Source organism: Stegodyphus dumicola, chromosome X2 (genome assembly GCF_044657685.1).
Source record: "Stegodyphus dumicola isolate Sdum_Otavi_A_Nest chromosome X2, ASM4465768v1".
Taxonomy (NCBI): domain Eukaryota; kingdom Metazoa; phylum Arthropoda; class Arachnida; order Araneae; family Eresidae; genus Stegodyphus; species Stegodyphus dumicola.
In genome coordinates, this window is record NC_140781.1 from 189,545,049 (window position 1) to 189,572,946 (window position 27,898).

Here is a 27,898-nt window from a genome sequence, read left to right on the forward strand (position 1 = left end):
GCATTTTTTTTTAACGTTTCTGTTTTCCCATACATTTTGCTGTATTTAAAGTAATCAGCTATGTCAGTTGATTCGACGATTTTATGAATATTTATAATCTGTTTCAGATCTTGGCTTGTTTTCAACGAAGACATTAGTTGAAGCAAATCCAGATCACACAATTGAAGTTAGAACTCAAGTATGTAATATGAATATCTTTTAGTTGGCATGTGTTTTTATGTAAATTTGTAACTGACACTGCTATTTTTGTGTATTGACAGCTAATGCAATCATCAGATGAAAACTGGGACACTGAGAGAAGGCGGCAGGTATGGCGTTGTGAAAGTCATAGGTCTCATACCTCGATAGCTCGTTATGCACAGTATCAAGCATCATCTTTTCAAGAGTCTCTTAGAGTATGTTGACACTTCTCTGTAGCCTTATTATCAATTAATATAATTTAAATAAAACATATAATGTTTGTTCTGATGATTTGCTATGCAAAAGGAAGAATATGAGTAAGTAAAATAGAAGTTTATACATGTTGAAAATTAATTTCATCTAGGCTCCCTTCCCCCCCTACATTTGAATAATATGACCCTGATATATTGAATATTCAGACAAAATATAATTTTATGTAGGTATTAGTCAGCAGTTATTACTTCTGCATTAATTGGTTTATTGTAAATGTGTGTTTTATATTGTATTATTTTTTCCACTCGTGTGTGCATTTCCATCATCTAAAACAATAACTTTTCTTAACATTGTAACTCTTACAAATAAATAAATTCAGATTCTGCTCTTTCTTGCTGTTTTCGTTTTGTTGTGTAAATTCATGAACACATGTTTCTTGCGAGTTTCATAATCTTAAATTAATGATTTAAATTGCCTGATACTTGAGTAGGCACATTTGAATGATTACTGTATGTAGAAATGAGTTGTAATTTTTACTTATGTTTGTTTAGCCTCTTCCAGTTTTAATTATTAAAATGTATATAACTGTAAATATATGTGATACAGGAGACAGTAGTTATAATTTTTCTAGAGATAGTGAAAAGTGACGCTAAACAATTTCCAACATATTATAAAACAGAATTTGCAAACAACTAAAGTATAGGACGAAAGTGAATGGCTGGGCTAAATCATGGTGTTTGAAGGTATTAATGTATTACATCTTTAAATTTAGTTACTGATGCAGTTTTATTAATTATTTCCCATGTAATAATGGAAAACTACAATACATGTCTTTTTCTTTTTAACTTTTCATTGGCATACTAAAGATTTTGTGTATAATTAATGTGGTTGATTTCTGTACAGGCCCATAAGTAAAGCGTTTCATGAACCTTTTTCAACTCCATCATTAATTATTCATACAAATGGTTATAGTTGTATTTTAAGAAAATGTAGTAAAAGTAACACCATGCACATGAGAGGTAACAGGGTGCACTATAGTTAAAATAGATGCTGAAGACCTAGGACTGTGCCTACCAGTTAAATTTCTTCCAGAGAATTAAGCATAAACCCATCACTATCTTTATGCGATATGTATTCCTAATCCAAGTGATACACTAAAACTATATGTAAATTCTCAGGCTAAACTTGCATAAAATAAAAAGGTGTACTTAAGCAAAATCTTTACAATTTTGTGTTAAAACTTCCCCATGGCAGACATAAATTTTGAAGTTAAATATGCAGCACATTAAATGTTGGAATATATTAATAAAGGTACCCTTAATTTCAGTTTAGTTTTTAGTGCATATGTACTATTTCAAATGTGTGTAATGGAGAGATGTTTTTTGAAGAATGATTGGCAGGGTTCTTGTTAATAAATTAAATATTGAAATTAAATTATTTCTCTGAATAATAGCTGCATTTTTTATGAGTGCCAATGAAAAAAAATGGTTTGATAATTGAAAATATAGAATCGACTGCTTATTTTGACAAGTGTAAATATCTTATGTTTAATTCAAGTGTATTTATTTATGTTTTATTAACTGACTTTAGGTAAACTAGTAAATATAAATATGCTTAATATAAAATGGTGATTTAGCATGCAATATTTATTTGAAGTTTCCCATGAAAAATAATTAGAAGTAAAACTAGGTGGGGTTGCAAGCAGCTGTTTTCAATGTTGTCAAATCATGTTCATTATCCAAGAACTAATCTATCAAATTCATTCCTTAGGAAGAACAGGAAAAGGCTCAAGGAGGACATACTACCCGTGAATCAGATAGTGATTCCAATTCTTCTGTGTCAAGGTATTGCATAAATTTTGATAGACTGTTTTCAGTTCTCATATGGTTTAAATTTATTATTTCATGGTGTATATATATATATATATATATATATATGTGTTTTGAACTTGGGAAAATTTTATATGCTATAATATAATTTATGTGCTTGTTATATAGTTACTGTTCTTTTTCATTAAACAGAAGTAAAAAAGGCAGAAGAAATGGTGCTTTCAAAACAATTAAGTTTGGGACAAATGTTGATTTGTCAGATGAAAGGAAGTGGAGACCCCAACTTCAAGAACTGACAAAGTTGCCAACTTTTGTGAGGGTATTTATTTTCATTTCAATTGCAAGCTTTTATCCTTTAACACACCATTTTCCTGAAATATTTTTTAGGTCTTAATTACTAAAAGTTTTGTCAAGAGTGCCATGTTATATAATAAATATGCCAACTTTAAATTAAAATATTAATTAATTTTACTCATTTTAATTACTAAAAATTTTCTCTATATGGCCATATTATTTAATAGCTATGCCAACTTTAAATTAAAATACTAATTAATTTGTACTTGGAGTAAAACTCCATCATATGTTTTCACATATTAATATGCTTATTCTCTAACCTTTAAAAGTGTTTAATTTTATTTTAATTGCAGCTATTAACATTTTGCTATCAATAATTGCTGCTTTTAGAACGGAATGTGAAAATTTCTTTCCTGCAGTGTAGTGTATTTATGTTGAATAATTTTTTTTTTTTTTTTTAAATTGTACCTGATGCGAAATACAGATCTTTAGTTTTGCTTTTATAGGTGGTATCAGCTGGTAACATGTTAAGTCATGTTGGACATGTTATTCTGGGTATGAACACTGTGCAACTGTATATGAAAGTTCCTGGAAGCAGGACACCTGGCCATCAAGAAAATAACAACTTCTGTTCTGTGAATATTAATATTGGACCTGGGGATTGTGAGTGGTTTGGAGTACCTGAACCATATTGGGGTGTAATTCATAACATGTGTGAGAGGTAACTGAATGTTCAGTGTTGTGTTAATACATTCTAAGTTATTGAATTTGTTTTGTGTGATCAGTTTTTTAATTAAATAAAATTTTCTTTTTCCAATTTTAGGAATAGCTTAAACTTTCTGCATGGATCGTGGTGGCCCATTTTAGATGATTTATTTGCAGAAAATGTTCCTGTATATCGTTTTTTACAGAGACCAGGTGATCTGGTATGGGTTAATGCTGGTACAGTTCATTGGGTTCAAGCTGTGGTTAGTATACTAAATTTTTATAACTAATCTTTCAGCAAATTATAATTCAATAATTAAATGTGCCTAAAATGTAGAGAACATTTTAATCATCTTGCACATTTTATTTATCTATTTTTGATGGTAATAAAGCTAAAAGACAGATGCAGATTACTGAAGCTTGAAATATTGAAACAAATAATATATATGAGTTTTAACGTAAACTGTCATTAGTATTAATTTTATTGTGTGGAAGATCATTTACATGTAAACTGATAGTATTGGTGACTTCTAAAGTCACAAAGTTTTTTTATATCAGTCATCCTTTAACTTATACTTCAAAGAAAGAAAGAATATGCTGGAATAATTTGCATGTATTTATTTAGTTTCTCTTTGTTGAACAAAATTACTTTACTAGTTATCTAATATTTTTTCATTAGATCATAATTATCCAATACCAGTATAGTAGAAAATAATTTAGATTCCTTTTGAATGTGGTTAGAAGTTGCAGAACAACTTAGAGTCTGATGGCAGTAGATTACAGCATCATACACTCTTACACACAAAAAAAAAAAAAAAAAAAAGATGCACCACGATGCACCGAGAAGATAAAGGAAATTAGACACAAATTGATATACATACAGGTTTCAACGGAAAATGCAAAATTTTACATTTTGGCTGCCAATTAATGAACGGTTGTCACTACAGTGCATCTGATCTGCATAACTGACAGGATATTTAAGAGGAGAAATTAGGATTCCAGGTCATAATTTCTTCACGAATTTCATTCTGTGTACTCTGGTAGACGGTAACTATGCCTCGCATACAGGTGCGCGAACGATATGCGCAAATGTCAGAATTTGAGAGAGGTCGTGTAGTTGGGCTCAAAGAAGCAGGTTGGTCTTATCGGCGAGAGCAAGAGCAATGCCACTATTAGATGATGTTGGCAGGAATGGGTGAACCATGGCCGCACACAGCGTCAAGAAGGAAGCGATAGGCCTAGAGAAACGAGTTTTTCTAGCAAAACGTAGTGCAAAGGTAAATAAATACACAGAGAAGTAATTTCAGATGATTCTAATTGTGGGTTTGAGTCTTGCTAACTGTGTGAATACACCATATTTTTATCCACTGTTTTTGTGTGTGTGCACAAGAAGTTTGTAATTGTTTTACATTGAATATAAAAGAGTTTTTGTCTTCCAGATGACATAGTATGCTTTATTCTTTTTATAAAAACCCGAGCCTTTATAGCACAATTCGTAAGAGGATTTGATTGTTCTGATCTGATTCTGTTTTGGCTGATGGCGAGACTAGCAAAAGTGATGCTGATATTAGTATAAAATTGCTGTTTGCCTGTAGTGTTAAACGACTGGTGATGCTTAATCATTTGCTTAAAAAAGATAAAAAAACTATTATTTATACAGAAAGGAAACTTGTTAACCGGTATTAAATTTTAGTATGTGACATTAAAACAAAATTCAACCTTATATAGAGGCTAATTTTATGGAATAACTTAAAGGAATTTTTTTTTTTTTTTTTTTTTTTTTTTTTTTAACACTGCATGACCAATTTTCAGACAACTTAATATAAGAACTTAGCAAGAGGTTTAACCTTGATGATAATTTTTCATTAATTCAAAGAACACTTGCATGAGCCTTAGCAAATTTACTAATTGTGAAATTCAGAACACTATTTCTAAATTTCTCTTGTTTATTAACTTTTTTCAAGTAACTGCTTCTTTTTTCAGGTATGATATTGAGTTTAGTTACCCTATAAATCCTACATGCATTTATACAAAATCTAGTTTAAAGTAATGATTATGAAACCCTCGAATAAGGGCATTAAAGTCGATATACTGAAAAGGAGTTTAAATCATTGTTTGGTAAGCTGATGTATTTTATTTGAGGGAGTGAGTATAATTTCTGTTGATATGCAAGACTTTCTGGCAAATATAAATGATTTGTGCTGTAATAACATGCATTGTAAATGTTTTGATGTGGGAGATAGGTCCTTGTGAAACTTCCAGATTTTAAAACTCAAGATTTATTGCAACTCTTACAGTAACAGTAGTTATATGTTTTAATTTTGACCATATGAGAAAATAATATATTTTTTAAGAAATACTTTAGGTGTAGGATCATCCATGCCTAATTTTAAAGAATGTGTATATATTGAAAGAATTTTGTAAACGTTCATGAAAAAAGTAAAATCTAAGAATTTAATTTTGAGAATTAAATTATTTTTCTTAGCAAAGAAGAATTGCATAGAATTCATTCAGAATGTGATAAATATGAATTTGAGCATGTAGTATTTAAACATTGATTAACATGGTTGAATCGATTTTTTTCACATTTGATTAATCATTGAACATGCTATGTTCTTTATTATTCATGTTCCTGACTCAATGAAGAGAAATGATTGTGTTAAGAAAATTAAATGATTACTGTCTGTAAAAAAAACTTATTAATACATCTTAAAAATTTTTAGGGATGGTGTAACAATATAGCCTGGAATGTAGGTCCATTGACTGCTAAACAGTACCAATTAGCAGTTGAGAGGTACGAATGGAATAAACTTCAGAGTTATAAATCAATTGTTCCTATGGCTCATCTAACATGGAATCTGGCTCGAAATTTAAAGCTTTCTGACCGCAAACTCTTTGAACAGATCAAGTAAGTATTCTGTATATCCATTACCTTTAAATTATGGCAACTAGTTGCATATGTTGCTTTTATTCATACGTAAACTAAAAATTTATAATTTCCTTTTCATTAATAAATAGTAACTTACTGGTTAAAATTTAATGTTTTTATGAAATACATTTTCATTAAAAAACAGCAATTTTTTTGTAACATCTAAGTTGTTGAAAATTAAAGCTTAATAATAAAAAATTACTACTGACAAAATTAATATTTATAAATTAAATGGCAGAAATGGTAATATTTTTAATAACTTTGGTAAATTGTCAGATATTAAAAAACTCCAGCCTTTTACTTCATTTTGATACAAAACAGAGAGGCAAAATATTTTCTTCCACTATGGGTTGGAAAGTTGTGATAGGTGTAACTTTTGAAATAATTTTGGAAAAACACTTCAAAGATTTTTATTTTAAAATATAAATGTCATCATTTCCAAATGAATTTCCATAAAATGCAGCAGTGATTCCGATTTATATTTTATGATCTTATGCTCCATAGTAGCTGTTATGTTGAAATTCGATGATAAACTATAAATTAGTTGTGATAAGAATTATTAAATGTGTGTCAGAAAAATCTGATTATAAATTAAATGGCAGAATAATCATTAGAAGGCTTTTATAATCACAATTTGGATGAATGGGATTAAATTTTCTTTTAAAGTATGTAAATTTAGAGCTAACATGACCAGCAGCCAAGTGTTAATTGCTTATAACATCACTTATCTGGCTGTGCTCAGAAATATAATTAATAAGATGCTCAGAAAGTACTGGAAAAATATAAAGGCAAATAGAAGGGATCAAAAGAAACAGATTCGCAGTGAAATGTTCATTCACAGATGTGGTGTTGAGAGGGTTTAAGGTGCTATTGTGTGGAAAGTAGAAACTTTCTGCTGGCATGACTTGCCATTAATTACCCTTGCAGATTTACAGTGATTGTTATACAAAAGCAGAGCTCGTTGATATGCGTTTCATCTATAAGTCTGCAGATAGAAATGGAGCAGCCGCTCTGTTTTAAATGCAGTCCTATAGATAAAATGCATGTCCACGAGCTTTGCATTCATGGAATGATGAATACCATTTGAAATCTGCACGGGGAGTGGCATTTTAAACCAGCTGAAAACTTTTTTCTTCGGCTCAACGGTACTCTGTTCCACAATAAAGTGCCGTTTTGACACATTCATTCCATTACAAGTTCTATTGGTTTTGTTCTTCATTACCTGCCTTCGTATTTTTGACAAACTTCCTCTAACCCTAAAGTTTCAATTAGAGTGACTGTTCAATATAGTGTTTAGCATAACTTGAAATGAGAATATATGTATGTGAAAAGGTAGTGTTAACTCTGTCAAAATTACCTTTTGTATAAATATTTTGGGAAGTGGCACCACTTCTGAAATTTTTGGCATGTTAGACTTGAAATTTTTGTAGTTGGAAGCTTTAGATAATTAATTTACTATATAATTTTCAAAGAATCAGTAAGCTCATTCCATAAGGTCTGTTGCTGATATTATGCCCCTTAGTAAAGAGAAGAGACATTATCAAACAGTAATAATTATTTTTTTAAATTTTTTCGTCACCTTTTGAGCAGTTACAGTTGTACATCACGACTGAAGCAGTTCAAAGCAAGTAGCTTACTGTTGCCAAAACCAGATCTAAAATACATTGTCAGTAATTCAGGTCTCCCTTGAGAAATATTACATTGATAAATACGTTGTATGTATTTTGTAAATATAAGTAATACTTAAATAAGGGTTATACAACAAATATTATTAAATATACATTTTATCATAGTCACATTTTCATTACAGTCACATATTTCTTATTTATATTTCTTACATGTAAATTTTTATGAATGTGTTTAGATTTTCCACTACTAGTTGTTTTCTAGTTTCACATAGGAAAAACTTAGAGAACAGTTCTTTGTGTATTATTATGATAACTTATATAAATTTGTGTATGTTTTTAAGCATAATTTCTAAGTTTACATATGTTTAAATATAGGTACTGTCTCTTACGAACTCTTCGGCAGTGCCAAATGACATTAGACTTCTTAAAGGAATTAAAGAAAGATGTCAAATGGCATGGAAGAGGGAAAAATGAAGCAGCGCATTACTGTACTAATTGTGAGGTTAGTTTTCTAAAACTTTTATAAATTTACTTGCAAGTATACCGAACAATTGTATATCCCCTCAAATCTTAGCATAGATAGCAATCTTAGCTTTGACTTAGCCTAGATATTTTGTAATTTTTCTTATCATATCAAATGAAGATTTTGGGAATTGATTTTTTTGAGCGTATGAGTTAGGAAACTGTCTTGAATGATTTATTTATAAATTTCTGTTCATTTTTGTAGTTTTTTTGTTGTTATCTGATGATGTGGTATGTTGATTAGCAATACTGAATTTAGAATTAAAGGAGCTTAATCAAGCCAGAAATGGATATTCTGCCTGTATGAAAACAGAAGGAATAATTAAATGCTTCAAAATAAACTTTTTTAATAAAGTGTGTGTACATATATATTACGAATTGCTTGGCTGCAATAAGATAGCTTTCCTGCAAAGTGGGTTTAGGGTTGCTGGATTTGGCCTGAAATTGCCCATTTGGCAACATGCCACAGATGGAGCGAGAACATTCTGAAATAAATTCTTACTGGTTTGCCCTGAAATGTTCTCGAAGGCAGTTCAAAAGCTATATAAACCCTGCTTGTACATGGAGTAGCAGTGTATCCTGAGTAGTGCGTTGTCGCGTTTTATCTTAAGTGTGTTGAGTTCCGAGAACGATTGACCAAGTCGGGAGCTGTACTTTTGTGCTTTACTGTGAAGCTATCTTCTTCGTTATAGCCTGAAGGTTGTGTTGCTGATTGTTTCAGCATGTGTAGCATGGTTTTCCAATGGCTGTCATGCCTTTGGAACTTTCCTGTGTAATACTGATGAAATAAATTGTGTTTTGTTTTTTCATCAAGTGTTGTCAATCACTCTAAATCCACGGACCTGTAGAATGCAACAATACATATAGTTAAGAGTGTCTTCTCAGCTTTAGTATATATGTCAATTATATCATTTCACCCAGTCTTATTGAATGTGTCATATTGTCTTATAATTCCGTTGTTACATGATACAAATATAGCAAATGTATTGGACATAAGGATATATTACTTGTGCGATGTATAATGTCAACTGTTATGGATTTTCTGTTACTGGTATCTACCCTCTTCTAAAATCAGGTGGGACGAAATTTGCCATGGAAAATGCCAAGTTTGAATCATGCAACTGTTCTATGTGTTATAAGTCAAAGACCAATGCTTTTGACTGTACAAAAGTCATGGTTTTATCGTCATACTCCAACAGCTGTGTCGACATAAAAATCAATATGTCAAACCGACTCGAACCATTGTGCTGGTGTCATGTGCACGTTGTGAGAACTGTCAGGCTTTTAATCTGTTTCATTTTGAAGTGTATGTACATGTACCTTAAATGTTTATGTATGATTCTTGTGTGTATGTTCCCCCCCCACCCCGTCAAGAAATTTTGTGACAGAAATATCTACTTACAGTATTGCTTTCAAATTGAAGAACGGTTCAGTTACTTCAAAATGTTCATGTTCAGTTACTTCAAAATGTTTAGAAAATTATGTTGTGTTTTGTGTGCAACTATGATCTTTCATACAACCATGGATTTCGGGCAGCATATGCAATCTATTTAGTACCAGAATTACATTAAAATAAAATCTACTTTAAAACACAATACCATAATTGTGAGTAAAAACTTGCAACAATTCTGTTATAAAGGCAATACTTTTATTCTAATCATTTCTGAGCAAATGTATCTTATTTTAGTTTCTTGTGAACAATTGTAATATGTACCTTTTATGTAAGGCTGCATTCAGACGGCAGCGTAAAGGGCATAGAGGCGTAGTCATAAGGGCATAAAATACGGGAATTCAGTTCACACTTGCGAGAACGGGCTTTAAGCCGTGGTCAATGAAAGAAGCTAAATTTGCTCATGTGTGGATGTGTCTACAAATTTCCAGCACTGTTCTCCTGCTCGATTGATTTCCCGCGTTCGCTCTGCTTGTTTTGTAACAGCGAAATCTTCTGTAGATTGGCGCTTCGTTTTAGCTTTACTGATTGGTCGACGCTTATCCCAAACTCGGCATAAAGTTGAAAACTTTGAACCCTATGCCACAAGCCCTAAACCAGATTTTGTGATGTAGTACAGACTGGTTGCCTTGGCAACGGAGCTCGGCTTTAACCACTTATGCCCCCGTCTGAACGAAGCTTAATGTAATATCTCTTTATTCTGTTGAATTATTTCCCTCAAATCTAGGGAATGCCCAAGAGTCATGACCCATTATTCAGTCAAGTATTACTGATAGCCTTTCTCAAGGATTGGTACTTCTAATGATACATAAATACATGATTAACTGTGAATTAACTATTTAAAAAACCTGTAGATAAATAAAAGCTGTTTCTAATGTTGTGAATTTTGAACCCGGGCTGGAGAAATCTGCTTTCATTGTATTGCCCATTCTAAAATGCAAATACACACACACACATAAAAAAAAGATGCACTAAAAAGGAATTATCCAAATAGGATGAAATTTGTTAGGTGTGATGTGTATATGAAACAATTAAAATTTCAGTAAAACTGAATATTTTATTCTGGAGACATTTTACTGAATAAGGTTTTGGCTAACCTTTGGCCCTTATTCAAACTGTTATCAGGCATGGCATTGACTTGAAGACTGTCGTCCTGTGGGATTTTTTGCCAAATTCTCTTTAACTGTTGAGTTGGATGAAAGACTTCTGAACAGTCAAATGTCCCTACTTACAAAACTGCAAATGTACTCTGTCGGATAGAAATCTGCAGACCTAGGTCAGGGAATTTTTTTATAAACATGAAGACTATATGTAGAAATGATTGCCATATTCCATTGAGCATTACCCTGTTTAAATGCAAGTCTTTGAAAGGAAGAAAAATGCAGTGGTGTGTAGAATATCATTGACATACCATCATGCTGTAAGGATGTCAGGGACCAGATTATCGAATGAAGTGGCATCCCAGGCCATAATTGCTTGTTGTCATTGTGAATGGGAGCAAAGGTCTGTATTTCATCATTGTCCTGACACTTCATGGCTGATTGTCAATGCTCAGTTTGAAGCAGGACTGGGTGCTTGAGATCGTTCTACTCCAGTCATTGAGATTCCATGGAGTGGATATAGTGAGCATAGACCATGTTCTCAGAGTTGCCTATCAATAGTCTTTATGGTCGCTGTTGTCTTGGTTACAGGATAGATCATTGATAATAATTGATAAACCATGAGCTGCAAGGTTCATATATCCCCATATTCTGTTGTCTCTCTAGATGAGCTGCTATCTTTTTCATGCTGTACTCGGTCATGATTCAGCATCTTCAGCCTACATAGTCGAATAACAGCATTGTTCTGATTCAAATGTCAAGCAATCCTCTGATTTGTCCACCCTGCTTCTTTTAGCCTGACTGCACATCCTTTTTGATCTGGTGACATATAGTGAGGCATTGGAACAATTAATTACATTGGCTCTGGCAGTTAAATTGAAATGCAAGCTATACTCTGGAATTAGATTCTGTCCTCTTTTATGCACTATTTAGATACTCAGTTGTGATGTAGCTCCAGTTGTCATTCATTCACCTCCAAAATTTAATGGCCTGTTTGCTTGAAATATGTTCGCATACAAAATTTCATTACAGTCATATATCTCCTTCTTGCATGCCTTCCCCCTTTTTATTGTTATGAATGTATATTATATTTTTTATTAACAGTATATGCATCATATAATTTGTAGCCAATATTATTGTTTAAAATTTTTTGCTGTATTAATTTAGAGCTTTTCTTTTAATTCCATTCAGGTGGAAGTGTTCAATATATTGTTTGTGAAAGAGATAGACAAAAAACATCTTGTGCATTGCTTAGATTGTGCAAGGAAAAGCAGTCCTGTTCTTGAAGATTTTGTTATGCTTGAAGAGTACACCATGGAAGATCTTATGGAAGTTTATGATAATTTTATTCTTCATCCTGTAAGTTATAGAGTTGAGACTTGTTAATTTTCATTAATTTAAAGCAGGGTTTGATAAAAACTTGTCTGTATATTTATTATTAGAGGAATTTTAAATATTGATTTTAATCCAGAACTCGTAACATTTTTAATAGAATTTCTAAATATATTTTTAATCACTCAATACGAAAAGTTAAATACGATAGAAAACTAAGTTTAGTTTGGCTACATTCCCTTTCTGGAATCTAACATTTATGACATGCAAAACTAATCTGCATTATGTCATCTTATTAATCCTGCAGTGCATTAAGCTGATGTTCAGTCATTGTCCAAAATTTAATCAGAGGCCAGTTCTATAAATATACCAACTGCTGAATACTTATTTACTCTTCCTTCTCTGTCTTGGGCTGCTAATGCATGTCTTCATGCTTCATTGTATCATTTATTATTTAAAGATGTGATAAGTAATGTAAAATTGTGGGGGTTCTTATCACACTCATAAATGATGTGTGATTGAAGATATGTATCAAATATGTCCAGAAATAAAATATGTATTGAACTCGGTATGTTTGCCCGCAAATCTATCATTCCGTCTGTTGGGCAAAACCACAGTAACTGATTTGTGTATTAATATACTAATGGTGATGCTGTACTCGGCAGTTACTTGTAGAGGCCTCAATCCCTTCTATGAATGCAACTGGCCTCTTTTCCTTGTTTCACCTTGCTGCTAGCCATGTAGAGTTTGCTTTCCGACTTGTCCTTTGATTTAATAAGCCTGTTTAATATTGTGGAATGCATCTCGGACCCATAATTGATGCTACTTGTATCTATTTTTATCTAGGCTTGCTCCTTTATGAAAATAAAATTGTGTTCTAATCAGCTGCCACATATAAAACTTTCCTTCCCTCTCCTCTAATTGTAAGCATATCCCCAGCTTGCTTTTCAAATCCTTATGTCATCTACTGAATTATTAAATTTTATTTGCTTGAAAATTACACTATAACACCTGCCATCCTCTCCTTAGGGAGGATGAAATAGTGATGAGCATACACAGGTTGTGCTCGTTGGTATATTCCTAATATTTAAATTCACTTTTTTAGGAGAGTCGTGTTATGAACTGCCTGAGTGTTTCACCAGTCGCATTTCTTTAGCCATAGTTTTAGCGCAAAGTGCTACCACACGTACATACACACTACACACATTTAAATTTTTTATATTTTTATTGTAGGGTAATTTAAAATTTTTATTCACTCAATTTTAAGACCTGATTTGAGTATACAAGTTATTCATCTTAATTTGAATTTCCATGTATTTATATTTTTATTTTGATTATCTAATTTGAAGAATATTATGGCCATAAAAGTCAGTTACCTTGTGTAAGGAACCAGAGATTTTTACTTGCTAGTATGTTTAAGCATCCAACAGCCATCAGCATTGATCTGCTTGCTGAGGACCTGCTGATATTTTTTATCAAAATTAATTTTTGTTTTATTATATTTTGTTTCCTTTTTTTTTTTTTTTTTTTTTTTTTTTTGTTATTAATGTCCAAAAGTACATTTTCATTGCTTTACAATTAAGAAAATCTGCATTGTTTTATAATGAGTAAATAAGTACTCTTAATGGAATTTCATGAATATGTAAAAGAAATCTTTTGTTTTTGTGTTGAATATAGCAGTTTTTTTGCAAAAGGCTTCAAGGACTGTAGAAATTTGCATTAGTATATTCAAGCAAAGATTTACAATAATTTTAGAAGCTTATTTTTTTTTTAGAGATCACGGATTTAGAGACTTTTAGAAAGTAAACTATGCATTTAGTAGAGATAAGCGTTTCCCAAACCTTTTTTATATCACGGCCCAGTATGAGGTTTTAAAATATTTTTCACAGCCCACCTTAGGAAAAAAAAAAAAAAATTATTTACTATACAAATTTTATTTTTAAATAAAAATTAAGTTATTTGCTTATTTCATATACAAAAATTGCAAAATGATTTTGTAAAAAACGTGAGTAATTAAAAAATTAACAAATATAATCAATTAAAACTTTAGTAAATGAAGTAAACTTTGTTTCCACATGTTTTGTCCATAGTGTGAAGGATGATGTTTGTCATCACATAACAATTTCAAATTAGGAGGTTAATTAGCTGTTAATTTTATTCTCAAATTAGGTTTGACATCCAATCTGTTTCGATACTTATTTTTTAAGTACACCAAGGTTGAGAACGCAGCTTCACATGTATAAGTGGTGACAAAAGGCATTAAAAGTTGTATCGATTTTTTGCTAATGTTTGGATGCTCCTTTTGACAGCAGAAAGGGACATTAATGAATGATATAGTTTCAAACACATTTTTCAGATCAGTGTACTATGAAATTTCCATTAAATTATCAACTTCTTGTTCACCAAGATTAAACATTTCTTCCTTTTCAATTTTGACAGAAAAGGATCTTTAATCCACGTATTATTTGAAGGAATATCTATAAATTAGCCTTTAATACTATTTATTAGCTCCGAAAGATTTCCTTGAATTGAAACTGGTGTATCTAGATGTAATCTCCTTCGTCATAGTTTGCATGGGTTTCAGTAAATTTAGGTAACGTTTCAAAAGACTTAAAATTTCCTTTTCAAATTTGTGGTTTCCACAGTCATTTTTCTACTTATTGCAGCAACATTTTACAATACTTTGAAAACATTTAAACCAATGCCTTGCAAATTCAATTCATTGAATATAGCAAATATGTTGCACAAATAAGTTATTTTTATTAACCACTCGAATACGTGGAATCTATCCTTAGATTGAAAAATTAGCATCCTTTGTAGATGGTGCGTCAGAAATAACAAAGCTCTTAGGTCAAACATATGTTTTGAAACATTTTGTTTCGGAAGCCATCATGAAAGAAGGTGTTTGTGGTTACTTCATATTTTCTTGCATAATTCTGTAAAAAGTCTGTTATGTAATGGATGAGATTTTATGCAATTTACAAACTTGACACATTCTTCCAAAGTTATGTTTAAATTTAAAGGCAAGCGTTTTACCTCCATTGCTTTTCTATGGCTACTACAATGCACCCATACACAATTAATGGCTAATTCTTAAATTTGTGTGAACAAATTAATTGGAGGCAAAATTTGTTTAAACCAATGAATGGCAAATGTTACCGACAGCCTACCATTGCACATGCTTCATAGCTACTTAGATCAACACACTTCATCCTATCAATGCCGTGACCAGTGAAAGAATCCTTAGCAAGCTTAAAAATCTGATCTGAGTTTGCTGTTGTCAGTAGCTTTTTTTTACAAAACAAAACAAAAAAATTTCTTGTATGGTGTCTTCTTCAATATATCTAATAAAACACATTAGATTTACATTATCCTCAATATGTGTGCTTTTATTTACTTGCTTTTTTTTTTTTTTTTTTTTTTTTTTTTTACTTTAGCAACTAGTTCTTTAAATGTTTTGCAATATCATCAATTCTCCATTTAACTGTATTATTTGATAATGGTATAGCCAAAAATAAACTTTTTCTTTATTCCGCATAAATTATTTGCCACAATTTTTAAAACGAGAAGTATTTTTTCTTCAGCACTTTGAGGATACCCAGTCTCAGCTATTAATTTGGAAATTTCAAAAGCTGTCAAAAGTGAGGTTTTCATTTGACTGGTCAGGAAAGAGGTCATTTGTTATTTTTTTGAGCAGCAGTCATTTCCTTTTTCTTATCAGCAAAAAAGTTAATTGGTTTATCAGAGTACTCAGAATGAAGTGTGTCTAAATGCCGTTCCAACTTTGACGGTTTCATATTTTCATTTGGAAGTTGCTCATTGCAAATAACACAATGAACCCAAACCATAAATATTCTTCACAATATTTGCAAGTCCAGTTAAGCTTTATGCTTGTTCCTTTGGCACTCTGTATCTGCTTTAGTGGCTTCAGACTCATACTTTAGTGCTCATACTTGGTTGATCATTTAGATTTCTGGGTTTGTTGATTAACCATTTATCATTTTTAAGAAAGGTCGGAAACTTTTATCAGAAGAATTCTTTTGACACACATGAGTTTGTAAGAAGGCAGTATTTGAATGATGAAATCACAGGCAAACATGCACAAGCATGTGGATAATGTGTAAATTTGCATGCGCAGGAAAGGGAAGACCTAGTTACGTTAGCAGAACAAAGCATGGGAGCTAAAAATATATGAAAGTTCACAAATACACACTTTGCCACTATTCCTATTGTCTGATGTAAATTTTTTTTTTTTTTTTTTTGGTGACCCAGCAAAATTTTCTGCAACCCACTTTTTGGGAAAAGCTGGTCTAGATGTTATATAATATTTTTTTATATTTCCAAATTACATTCTTATGTGGAGTTTCTGTATGTTTAAGATACAAGTTCATGAACAAAATAATGGGGCATGACTAAAGGCTATGTCCTTGAAGAAAATCAATTTTCTTTCTCATCAAAGAAGTGCATATTATATATATATTGTACAAAGCTTATTTTCATTTGTTAATACTGTAAATGCTTTTTTCTGAAAAAAGTTTCTATGGACAAGCCTTTTTCTTTCTCTTTGAAAAAGTGGAATGTGTAAGATATAAAATATGAAAGAACGTATATACTTATATTTACCCACTAAAGAAGTCCATATTTGTAATACTCAGACTATATTATAAAAAATGTTGCAACAACGAAATATTAAATTTGGATGACAAAAGGAAATTTTTAATTTTACTTACAAAAGGAATTACAGCAAACTATACATCATATGAAGCCATCAAAATCTGATTCTTCACTATCTGAATTAAAAAGATTTATTTAGTAAATTCTGATCTAAGTCTTCCAGATCGTCACATTCATCCTCTTGGTTTACAGTCTCTTTATCTAAGGATATAATTTCAGCATCTTTTAACCGTGCTTATTATTGACGATGTTTTTACCAATTTCCATGCACTTCCTACGCACTTTGCAATTTCTTCATAAGATGCTCTACATATTTTCCCGTTTTTGGAATATGTATGCAATCCTTCACTCCGGACTTCAGCTTTGAAGGATTTATTACCTGACAAATCTTATGGTTGTAAGATTTTTGTCAAACCACCAGGAAATATTGCTACAGTCGTAGACAATTTTTGACGTCTGGTTTTCACTGACTCAAGTAAATGAGCACGCATGGAATTCATTATCAATAACCCTTTTGGTTGGAAAAAAGATCCGTTACGACACTGCCAAACTTTTTGTAGCCACTCATGCATGATTGTTTCGCACGTCCAGCCGTTCTCGTTTGCACACGTCATTAGGAAATCTCCCTTCGGAATAGTCTTTCGTTTAAAAATGATCATCGGCTTTAGCTTGTCACCGTTTGTGGCGCAAGCTAACACACATGTAAATGATGTTCTTTGATGCTCCGTTGTAAACACAGATACAGTTTTTGCACCAGTTTCATCAACAGTTATGTTTGCAGGAGAGTCGAAAGCTAACGGCGTTTCATCCATATTTATTATTTGTGACTGAAGAAGTTTTTTTTTATTATATTATTTTTTTTGTCAATAATATCTGTCACATATTTTAGAAAAGATACCTTTTTATCCTGCCAGTCCACTGGTAATTGTGCCCGACTGTTGTTCTAGTATGCACAGAAATATTTTTTTCTTTTCATAAATCTGCTGCACCAGCAAGGTCCTCCTTTGAAATCATTTATCTTCATATCTGGCAGAATGCCAAGAAAAATCGATTCATGCTGAAGGGGAAATATGTCAGAGTTTGTTATTGCGAGGCAAGTGGAGTCATGTCCGCCTTTGAAAAAAATTGCAGAAAAGGCAGGTGAGGAGAGAGGATGGGTCCTGGAATATTCATCGAATGGCAGAGGAGAGAGACTATTCAAACTGATGAGAATGTTGATTTGAAAGGGGAAAGAATGTTATTGTTCTGAGATCCCAATTAGGGTGAATAAGGTATGTAGGTCCGTTCAAGGGAAAGAGTGTAAACAAAATAACATTTGCAAAAAAGCAATTGAGTGGTCTTTTGTGTGGGAACAGCACCAGTCTATGTACAATGACAAGGCCATCCAAACTGTGTACAATGACCATCATAGGAAATATTTTATTTTTAGTGAACCTAAACGGGGCATGGGTAGAAACGCCACACCCACTGAAAATTTAAGTTTTAAATACGTAAACGCCACAACGTTTCTTCTGGAAATTACGGTAGTCCTTTAATTACTCATTTTCATTTGGCTACATTTCCTTCCTGGATGTGTGCCATCTGCAAAACTAACCTACAGAGTGTCTTTTTGTTAATCCTGCCTTGTGATAAGCTCTTGTCCAATCAGTCTAAAATTTAAGCAAAGATATATAACTATAAATACCCCCAGCTACTGAATATTCATTTACTTTTTTTGCTCTGTCTTGGTTTGCTAGTGCATGTCTCCTTGCATTGCGGTATTGCATTTGTCTTTGCAGTTATATATACAGTAAATTATTTAAATCTAGTGCAGTTTACTTGCTGATCAATTATGTTTGATGTGTTTAAACCGAAAGAGTTTTTTAGTCACTTTTCAATACCTTTTCTTTTATACTGTTTCTGTTATCTTCAGTAATTTTGTTTTTAGTTAACCTTTCACGTCAATTTAAATTTTATCTTAAATTCAATCCAAAATGAATGTACATAAGATCTGTTATCATTCATGTTAAACATCTAGAAATCTGGTGGTGCATTAAATTTGTGTTGTATTATTTATTTATTTATTAATTTTGATACAGAGAAACTCCATTAAAAAAAAACCCTCACATATGTGACCAAGTGACATATATTTCTGACATCATAAAATAAATACACCATTAAATAAACTGACATCATAAAATAAACACCCTTAATAATAATGTTCCTTTAAGGTTACATTGTCTGCAGAAGACCAAAATTTTCTGAATGTCAAGATCTTAGAGAGGTTTTAAAGCATATTTCTAAGTTTAAAGATTTGCAAGCTTATTTGTTGTTTGGAAAAGATTTTCCTTTTTGAATTTTTTAGCTTTGTAGTTCATATTAATTTGTATTGTAAATTTAATTATATTATGTCTTGTGCATATTTTTTTCTTGCAATATTTTTTTTTTTTTTCCTGCAGAATTGATTGCTCATTTCTCCCATTTTCAGGTTCCCCATTCAAGTACTTCAATGTAAGGTGCCATTCCAAATTTGAAACTGACATCAGATATCATAAATATGCATAGCTGCCATTTTAATAAGCATAGCTGCCATCATACAATCATTTTTTTGTATTATTGTTGCTTATTACAAAATGTTCACCAATGCTGCCCTTTGTTACTTGATCTGTTAAAAAAAAAAAAAGAAAAGATATTGCACAGTTGCCATGAGCATTTAACGTTTGTACAGTTTCTGAATATGTAAATTGCACTAAAAGTAAAGAACACCGTTACATTAGCTTGCTTAAAATTCAATGAACATATTGTACAGCTGGGTAAAGTACTGTAGATAAGTTGATATAATGTATTGAGAGAAGTTAATATGTAAATACGTTACTTGTGTTGTCCTTGTTGATTGCTGAAGCTATGTGCATAATATGAGAATGTATAGAACTTTTTACTAATACACAATTAATCACTCGCATTCGGTCTCATGTTTTAACCATTTATTTATTCATTGTTATTGAGACTGAAGTTAATTTGAGGTAAAGAAAGCTTTTGTAAGCCAGTAATAAGAAAGGAAAGTAGGTGTAAAGTTTGCAAATATGTTTTTCTTAAGTTCTGAAAGAATGTTTTTCGAAAGCTTGCTGCAGTTATGCTATGGTTTGCGATAGCTTGTCAGCATTGGTTGTAAAATTCAGTTTGACCTAATGTCTTCAGTTTTATTTTTTTAAAATACTGATCATGTGTATAAAAAATAATACAATAAAAATATGAAGAATCACCATTCGATATTTATGTTTGAAAATTTAAAACTATTTAAAATACTATATTGTTCACCAATTAAATATTCAATTGGCAAATACACAATGCTAATATTCTAAATTAAAATATATGGATTTATTGTTTTTCATGCACAGTTGTCAGGAGTATTGGTAACAGATGTTGAATCAGTTTTTTATGCATATTGGAGTGTTACTGATTAAACGTAGACACATTTTATCATTTGTATTTTGCAATGCTTTCATCTTTAATTTCTTTCGGAGAATAGCATCTGCCAACAATTTTATATTATTCTAATTATGTGTATACTTCTAGTAGGATTTCAAATTCTTTGCACATATTTTTATTCATTATTATAAAATTAAATATATGTTTGCACAGTATGGATTGATACAAATTATGTATGGTTAGTTTTTTTAAGACAATTAAGAATTTTAAAGCTACTGCAGTTGAAAATTGATTTTTTTTTGTATCATTGCTGTTAAATTAATATTTTATACTATTTGTTGTTCTATATTGCTTCCTATTTTCTCAGTTTAATAATAATAATTATTTGCAATATTTTGCATTGGTTATTTTGCACTAATGTTATGCTAATTCTCAGAAAATTTTTGGTCTATTTGTTTATGAAATATATTTCAGCTAGTATATGCTTCAGACATCTGCAATTAGTAGGTGATATGACCTTAGTACTGTCATAACATGACGTTTCCTTTTGGGGGGGTGTCTGCCCTCTTTTCTTTCAACAAGTGATGTTTAGGTAAAAATTAATCGAAATCTGTTAATGGAGTTTGTAACAATGTTTACTTTTTCAAAATATACCATATTACTTGCTTTATTAGGTGCTCTACATTTTTATTTAAATATGTAAGATTTGAAATATACTATATTTTTCATGATGAATGGGGAAATTAATCATGAGTTTCTTGTACTAGCTTTCCCCCCCAAAAAAATGCATGTGTTCTTGTAATTTATTCTTTAATTGTATAAGAAAAGTGAAGAACATAATGTTAGTCCAGTGTTGATCTAAATTTGTATTACTCGTAAAGTGCAGATGTTTTCTTGTGGGATAAAAAGTAACTAAGGTTTTGCCTCTAACCTTCCGAACAAGTGTATCATATATGCATCAGTATTTAATCCTGTTATATGATGGAATGCCGCAACCCACCTTGGAGATGGAGTTTTAGTCATAGAGAACATTGGCATTTTGGTCTTCAACAAAGCGATATGTATTAGACCAAAGAATAATTTCTTGGATCCCCAATATCTACACCACTCATATTTTTATTATAGTCTATATCTGCATTTTAGAATGTTCTCTCCTCCCCTTCCCCCCAGGGTAGACTCAGGATCTGTACCTAGGCAATCTCAACCACGGGGGTATAACAACAGACTTCACAGAAGGCCTGAGGGCTTTTGGGACAGAGTAAGGCTCGGCAGGGACCGTACGGGTACTGCCTTGTCTGCCCTTGCTCTGTGGGGTCGCAACATTGTAGATTGTAAGAGCGTAGGGGTGGCACTTAGCCTCAGGTCGGAAGCTGCCCTATCCGCAAGAGTTGTCCTGTATCACCCATTCTCGACCATGTATAACAGTTAGTAGTAAAACATTTTATTTTTTTAAAGCAGTCACATTTATGTTTTCTCTCTGAATTGTATCGAGCTCTTCTTTTTAAACTTAGTTTATGGAAATCTTTCAGCATTCTTTTTCTTGTTGTACAAACAGTTCCACACATAATTTTTTGGACTGAATTTAAATATTCAGCAAGGGATGGAGAGTTAAAGTGATCTAAATTGTATCCCTTGCCAGGTAAATCTGTCATTAGAGTTTTCACTATTCGTTCACCATAGCCATTAAATCTGTGTCTTTGCTGCAGTAAACAAAAAAAATTTCAGACATATCCGGAACTTGATTCACAAAGTTTTTATAATTTGATCCATAACTGAACCTTTTAGAAGTGAAATACTGGTGGAATTCAAGACATTCTTTACATGCTAAAAGAGACTTGTCAATGCATGTGTTCTGTTCAGGTGTATAAATTGTTTTAAATTTGTTCTGCAAGTTTTCGGTCAGAGATTCCAATTTAGCTGTTTTCTATTTTATGCAGAAACCATAATATATTCAGAAAATTGTTCAAAGAGATCACTCTATTGAAAGATGGTGGTGTTAGCATTTCATTAGTTGTGAAATACATTTTGAGGTCGGGGCTTATAATTATTCCAATTAAAATAATTTATCCTAGGAACCTCCTCATTTTAGACACATCTATAAACTACTTTGTAAAGAGTAAACTTAACTGATTTTTGAGAAGTTGGATTTTCACTCATCTTTTGGTCAGAGAAATTATTAGTTTCTTCAACTATTATATTCATTAGATCATCATTGAAAAAAATAGTGAACAAATCAATTTCATTCATGTAATTTTGGATTAAATTTACTCCTGCAATTCCATCAAATTCATGTGGCTTCAATTCCTTAACAGATTCAGTCTGGTGAAGTGTCCACTGCAGTTCTCTATTGTGAGATGAAAGCAAAACAAGCTTCCAGTTCAGTCTCTGACAAAATTTCGGTATCCAAATTGCTACTCTCACTTAAATCTAGAGAGTCTTCACTGTCAGAATAGTGAAAATAATTCTATTAAAAACTTTTCTCTTAGACATCACAATCTTAGTTTAATCCTTTTAACTGATGCAAAAACTTAGATCTGCTATCTAAAGAGGATGCAAGCTGAATACAAGTAGTAATTCCTAAAATTGCAGCTGCTTTCCCAGTCTTCCCATAGGTAAAAAACGAAGGACAAATTTGAAGCATCTGAAACTGTTCAATGTTGTATCATATGGAAACCACAGCTGCCCATCAGCTGTGTTTTGTTTACTTTATATGTCTTGCTGTTATATATAAAAGAATCGCTAGAATTAAAAAGTACTTTGTGGACAAAAGTCCACTATGTATAGGTTCAAATAAACTAACTGCAGTGGATACAAAGCGCAGTCTAGTGATTTAAAAAAATTGTAAAGGAACATGTATATTTGAAAGTGCATATATGATACACCCGTCTGGTAAATCAGTGCAAGCAGAAATACCCCAGTGAATCATCTGGCTGCTACTGACATTGTTGACTGATACATATATGACACGCAGTCTTCAAAGGATTTTCAGTTCTACATTATGCCATCCTGAATGGGTTAAATTTGTGACATTATAGATGATAAATCTTGGATGTCAGCGTCATGAAATTAGGTGCATTTTGTTTTGTCATTACATTAATTTTGCCTAATTGTGGCCAAATCACACCACCAGGCTATTGATAGTAGCAAATCTTAATAACAAGTGTACAAAAATATATTAAATTCAAAATTAAGCCAAATTTGGCATAAGATTAGGCTTTACTGTAGTGAAGCACCCTTTGTATTTTTGGACAACATAACACAGATCTCTAAAGAACAATGCAGAATTTTTGTGCTATGTGTAGAAGCGTGCATCAGACTTGCTCAAAATATAGCAAGGAAAGTGCTAAAATTAACATATAGCTAAAGTTAAATTTGCCTGTTTTAAAAATCCTCTGACTTTTTAAAAAAGGGTTTTGTAGGATAGCTAACAGTTTGCAGTCGAAGTAAATGTAATTGATTGCCTTCAATTCAGGTACAGTAAAAGCTCAGCTATCCAGAAAACTCTGAAAATCTCAAATTCCAGATGATTCGGCATGTAAAAAATACAATTCTCAGTGGGAAAATCAAATAAATGGAAAGAAAAATTCTGGTCCGAAATTATAAAAGGAGTCATTTTATTTGTTATCAACTTGAAACATAAGCACCTGTTTTTAAATTATGTGAAATTGTCAGAGTAAAAAAGGGCATTCAAGACGTAAATAACAAAGTGAAACATATTTGATCATAAAATTCTGTCAACAATGAAAATTGGAGATGATCTCACCAAACTTGCCTCGGGCAGAAATTTGAAGGAACAAACTGCTGTTATTTAGTTAATTAGTATATACAAGTTGCAGACATAACATATAAAAACTTAAATTGCTTGTAATATTTTTTATGTTGCTTAGCCATTATTTATCCATTTTCTGTTGCACTTATCTTGATTCAGCATCCTTAAAATTTGCAAGTACTCTACTGCATGCTGTTCAAGACAAGTCCTAAATTTTTATCTTTTTTTCCTCTAGAATGCAATTAAAAGATGAACGGAAGTTAACTAACTTTCTCTTTGCAAAAATTAAACCAATGTATTTGGATTTACATTACAGGCCAAAGCAGTATGTCATGCTTATCCATTATTAGCTCTAAATTGCACTGTTTGACAACAGTTTTTGTTTGATTCAAATCATAGTCCTTTTTGTGCTGTAGCAAAGTTACAAGTCTAATATTTATTTAATTTTGCATTAAAGCATCCCCTCCATTTCAAAATATTGCGGTTACTAAAGCTTTCCGGTTAATTCAATTATAGATAGTCAGGCTTTTACTGTACTTAATATGTATTATTATAAATCTATATTTTTAAAGATGTGTGAGCAACTCACAAGAGCATTTGTATTTTATGCTGCTAAAACATGTCTTATATATTCTTTGTATAAGAAAATAGCAGTTGTTTGAAGCTTAAATTTCATATTTATATTTTATCATACAATAGATAGTACCCACCCCATAAGTGTTTAAAGAATTCACTCCTTGAATATAGTGTCAAACTAATTTTTAATAAAGTTATTTAAAAAAGCACTATGCAAGTTGTCCTTTGATATTAAGTGCTGTGTATAAAGTTTGACTTAATATTAAACAGTTTAGAAATTTCCTAAATTCTGTTTACAAAATAGGTTTTATATTTAGTTTAGGTATATATCAGAGTGTTATTCTGATTTTTCAGTGTTTATCATTTCTGTAATTCATAATTATATGGGTATTTTTATTAAAGTGCTATTAAAGGCAGGAAAGTCTTGTATACAAATTCATAACATATATTGAATTTTCCTTGAGTCTTACTCCCATGAAATGAAAAATCTCTGAATGTCTGTCCTTGCAAAATTTATTGAGATTTTAGTCACTTGTGATGCCATTCTGTACTTTTTGTTTGCTCGTATATAGAGAAATCGTTGCATATAGTATTTTGATAAATAAAGCAGGGCTGTAATAAATAGTTTACAAAGAGCATGCACATGGTGAAGGAATTTTTGAAATCACTTTTTTTAAAAAAATTTGTAAATGGAATTTATCTCTGCTATTTTTTCCCTGCATTTTTAAGACCAAAAAAATATGTTTTTAATGCTATTGCATGTAGAATATAATATAAAAGTGTGTTAAAATAACATTGCAAATAAGTCATTAGTAGTCTGTCTTCAGAATCCGTGAAATTTAATGCTTACAATTCAATCCAAGCATAGATGAAGTATTTAACTATTTTAAAAGGAGGGTGAAGACACTAAGCATGTTTGGAAATTTTTTAATTGGTTTTTTAAAATAGTTTATGTATGGTTTCAGTTCAAGATGGCTGTAATTGTTATGATCTCCTTTTTTAGTATCGTAATTTAGGAGTAAAATCTGTAATGGAGGGAAATAAGCCTGTAGAATTAAAGTTAATATTCTGCCATAATTAATTTATTTGTTAGCATGTACTTTTTTTTTTTTTTTTTTTAAAGGATTCTGTTATGTAATGAATATCCAGTATTCTAATGTGTGTCTTATAATATGGTTGTTTTCCTAATTTTATTCATTATTTTCGTGTATTTTTTAACATTTTAATTTCACTTGGCATGGTTTACAAAGAAGTTAATATATTTGCTGTATACAAATAGAGAATATTTGTTAAATTCAAATTTCATTCCTTGCAGCAGTGGTGCAAGAGAATTATTTAAATTAAATTAAACTTTTCTATTTTCTTGTGTAACAAATATATCATATATAGAGTGATTTGTTTTAGATGCATGCTGATGAGAAAATATATATTAGTTCAATTAATGAAATTTAATTTTTGTGTGTGTGTGCGTGTGTGGCGATACTGAGGCCTTTTTCAGAAATGAACTGTTACGTTTGGCTTACCTCATATATGCATTAAATACCATGAGGTGGTTTGTTTTAGAGTTTAGGGAATCTGAAATTGTTTTAAAGAGATTGTACTGAAATATTCTTTTATGTGAGAAAAATGGCTGTCGAAAATCAAAACTTCTATTTAAACATCCTGCTTTGTAATTCTTTCTCTTTGTGTAGAAATTCGTAGTGCTTTCTTTCAGTTAAATATCTCCTACTTTCTGTAGTAGTTCACAAAGGTAAACAATCTTATTTGCTTTTTTATGTTGGTGTATAGTTATATCTTGTGTTTACTGACTACATGTATATTGCTGAAGTGTAGGGAAAAAAAAAGAGAAAATATTTAAAACAGAATTTGAAAATTGTTGCTGTAGATATCGTTAATTATTGGCTAGGTCAAATATATTTGGTTTTTACTGCAATATAAGATGTGCTTTATATGTTTAATTTAGTGTCTTGCAAAAAGATTGATTCGGTTTGATCCTATGATATCACATGTAGTGCAAGGTGTAAAGATTTGAGAAATGAACTATCATAATCATATTATACCAGCATTTTTTCAAAGCACCAAATTTAGAGGTGTGTTTTTGTGGACAGATTCTAGTCCACCAATGATATACTGCCATCTAATCTTGACACCATGTCTGTGTTCATTGCTAACTAACACTGCCAAGAAACCAAACATGTGATAACTACTACTACCGCAACTGGAAACACACTGTAATATTTCTATGTCAGCTGCCTTCACTTCACATGAACAAAACCAAGATTTTCTTTATTTTCATGTGCCAAGAGAAAATACAATGGTAATTTTATCTATGTCTGCTTCTGAATTTCATTTATAATATGTACCCGTTATATAAAATTCATATTTGTAAAATTTTATGGATTCTACTTTTAGTTTCTCTAACTCAGGAACATTTCTTTTGTAAATTGCATTTTGAATACCTCATATCACATTAGGAAAAGTGATTCATTGTTTCTTAATTGTTTATATAGGTGTGTACATTTTTTTAAACTTTGTTTTGAAATGTTTTGTGTTAAAAGTATGATAATTCATACTGATTATAAATCAGAAAGGCTTGTTTAGTTACCTTTGTTTTTCTGTTCATTCTATTTATACTGTCCTGTTTGTATTTAAGAAATTGTGTCAATCAGAATAAAATTTTGTTTTAGGAAATCTGTAGTATCATTATTTTTAAAACATAATCTGGATTGTTAAAAAATAAAGCAAAATTAGAAAATATAAATCAGAATACTTACGTATGAATTTTCCACAATTTTTATGCCAAAAATCTTGCATGCCTATTTGTTGGATCTTTTTTTGGTAAATATTTTAATTGTTAGAGCTCTTAACAGGAGGATTGGGAGAGGCAGCAAATGCTAGTAATTTCACCTGACTTGATTGTTTAACCTCTCAGCAAATGTGCTGGCTGCATGGAAGTTCTGATGGTTTGCCCCATGCTTAATGTGAATACATGCTAGCTTCCCTTAACCCATTAACCGCCAAAACTACAAGGAATGTTTCTTTTCTCATGAAAATAATAACAAATATTAAATTAAGCATTTATAACATAAATTTACATTGAAAATAAAAAAAAATGCTCTCACCTGTGGAAAACGCGAGTGTTGCATTCACGCAACGTCAGCGGAATAGGACTATGGATGTTTAGTGAGTAGGATTGTACTCGTGTGATGTTTCTTTTGAGTGGAGTGCAGGATTACTTTTTAGCTGTATAAAGTTTTATAAATCTGCAAATCACTTTACTTGTAATTAA

General features: G+C 31.3%; 1 protein-coding gene across 5 annotated transcripts in view; it reads left to right on the forward strand.

The window, feature by feature from the left end:
• The window catches only part of Utx (Utx histone demethylase), a 356,173-nt gene extending 328,873 nt beyond the window's left edge, over positions 1–27,300 (forward strand). For all 5 annotated transcript variants that reach the window (XM_035356392.2, XM_085809088.1, XM_085809087.1 and 2 more), the window contains 10 exons: positions 108–178; positions 261–395; positions 2,164–2,237; positions 2,415–2,541; positions 3,023–3,237; positions 3,340–3,484; positions 5,945–6,129; positions 8,154–8,280; positions 12,042–12,209; positions 19,324–27,300. In XM_035356392.2, coding sequence (XP_035212283.1) covers positions 108–178; positions 261–395; positions 2,164–2,237; positions 2,415–2,541; positions 3,023–3,237; positions 3,340–3,484; positions 5,945–6,129; positions 8,154–8,280; positions 12,042–12,209; positions 19,324–19,350 — 1,274 coding nt within the window. In that variant the 3' untranslated portion in view covers positions 19,351–27,300. The remainder of the gene's footprint in view (positions 1–107; positions 179–260; positions 396–2,163; positions 2,238–2,414; positions 2,542–3,022; positions 3,238–3,339; positions 3,485–5,944; positions 6,130–8,153; positions 8,281–12,041; positions 12,210–19,323) is intronic.
• The last annotated feature ends 598 nt before the right edge of the window (positions 27,301–27,898 follow it).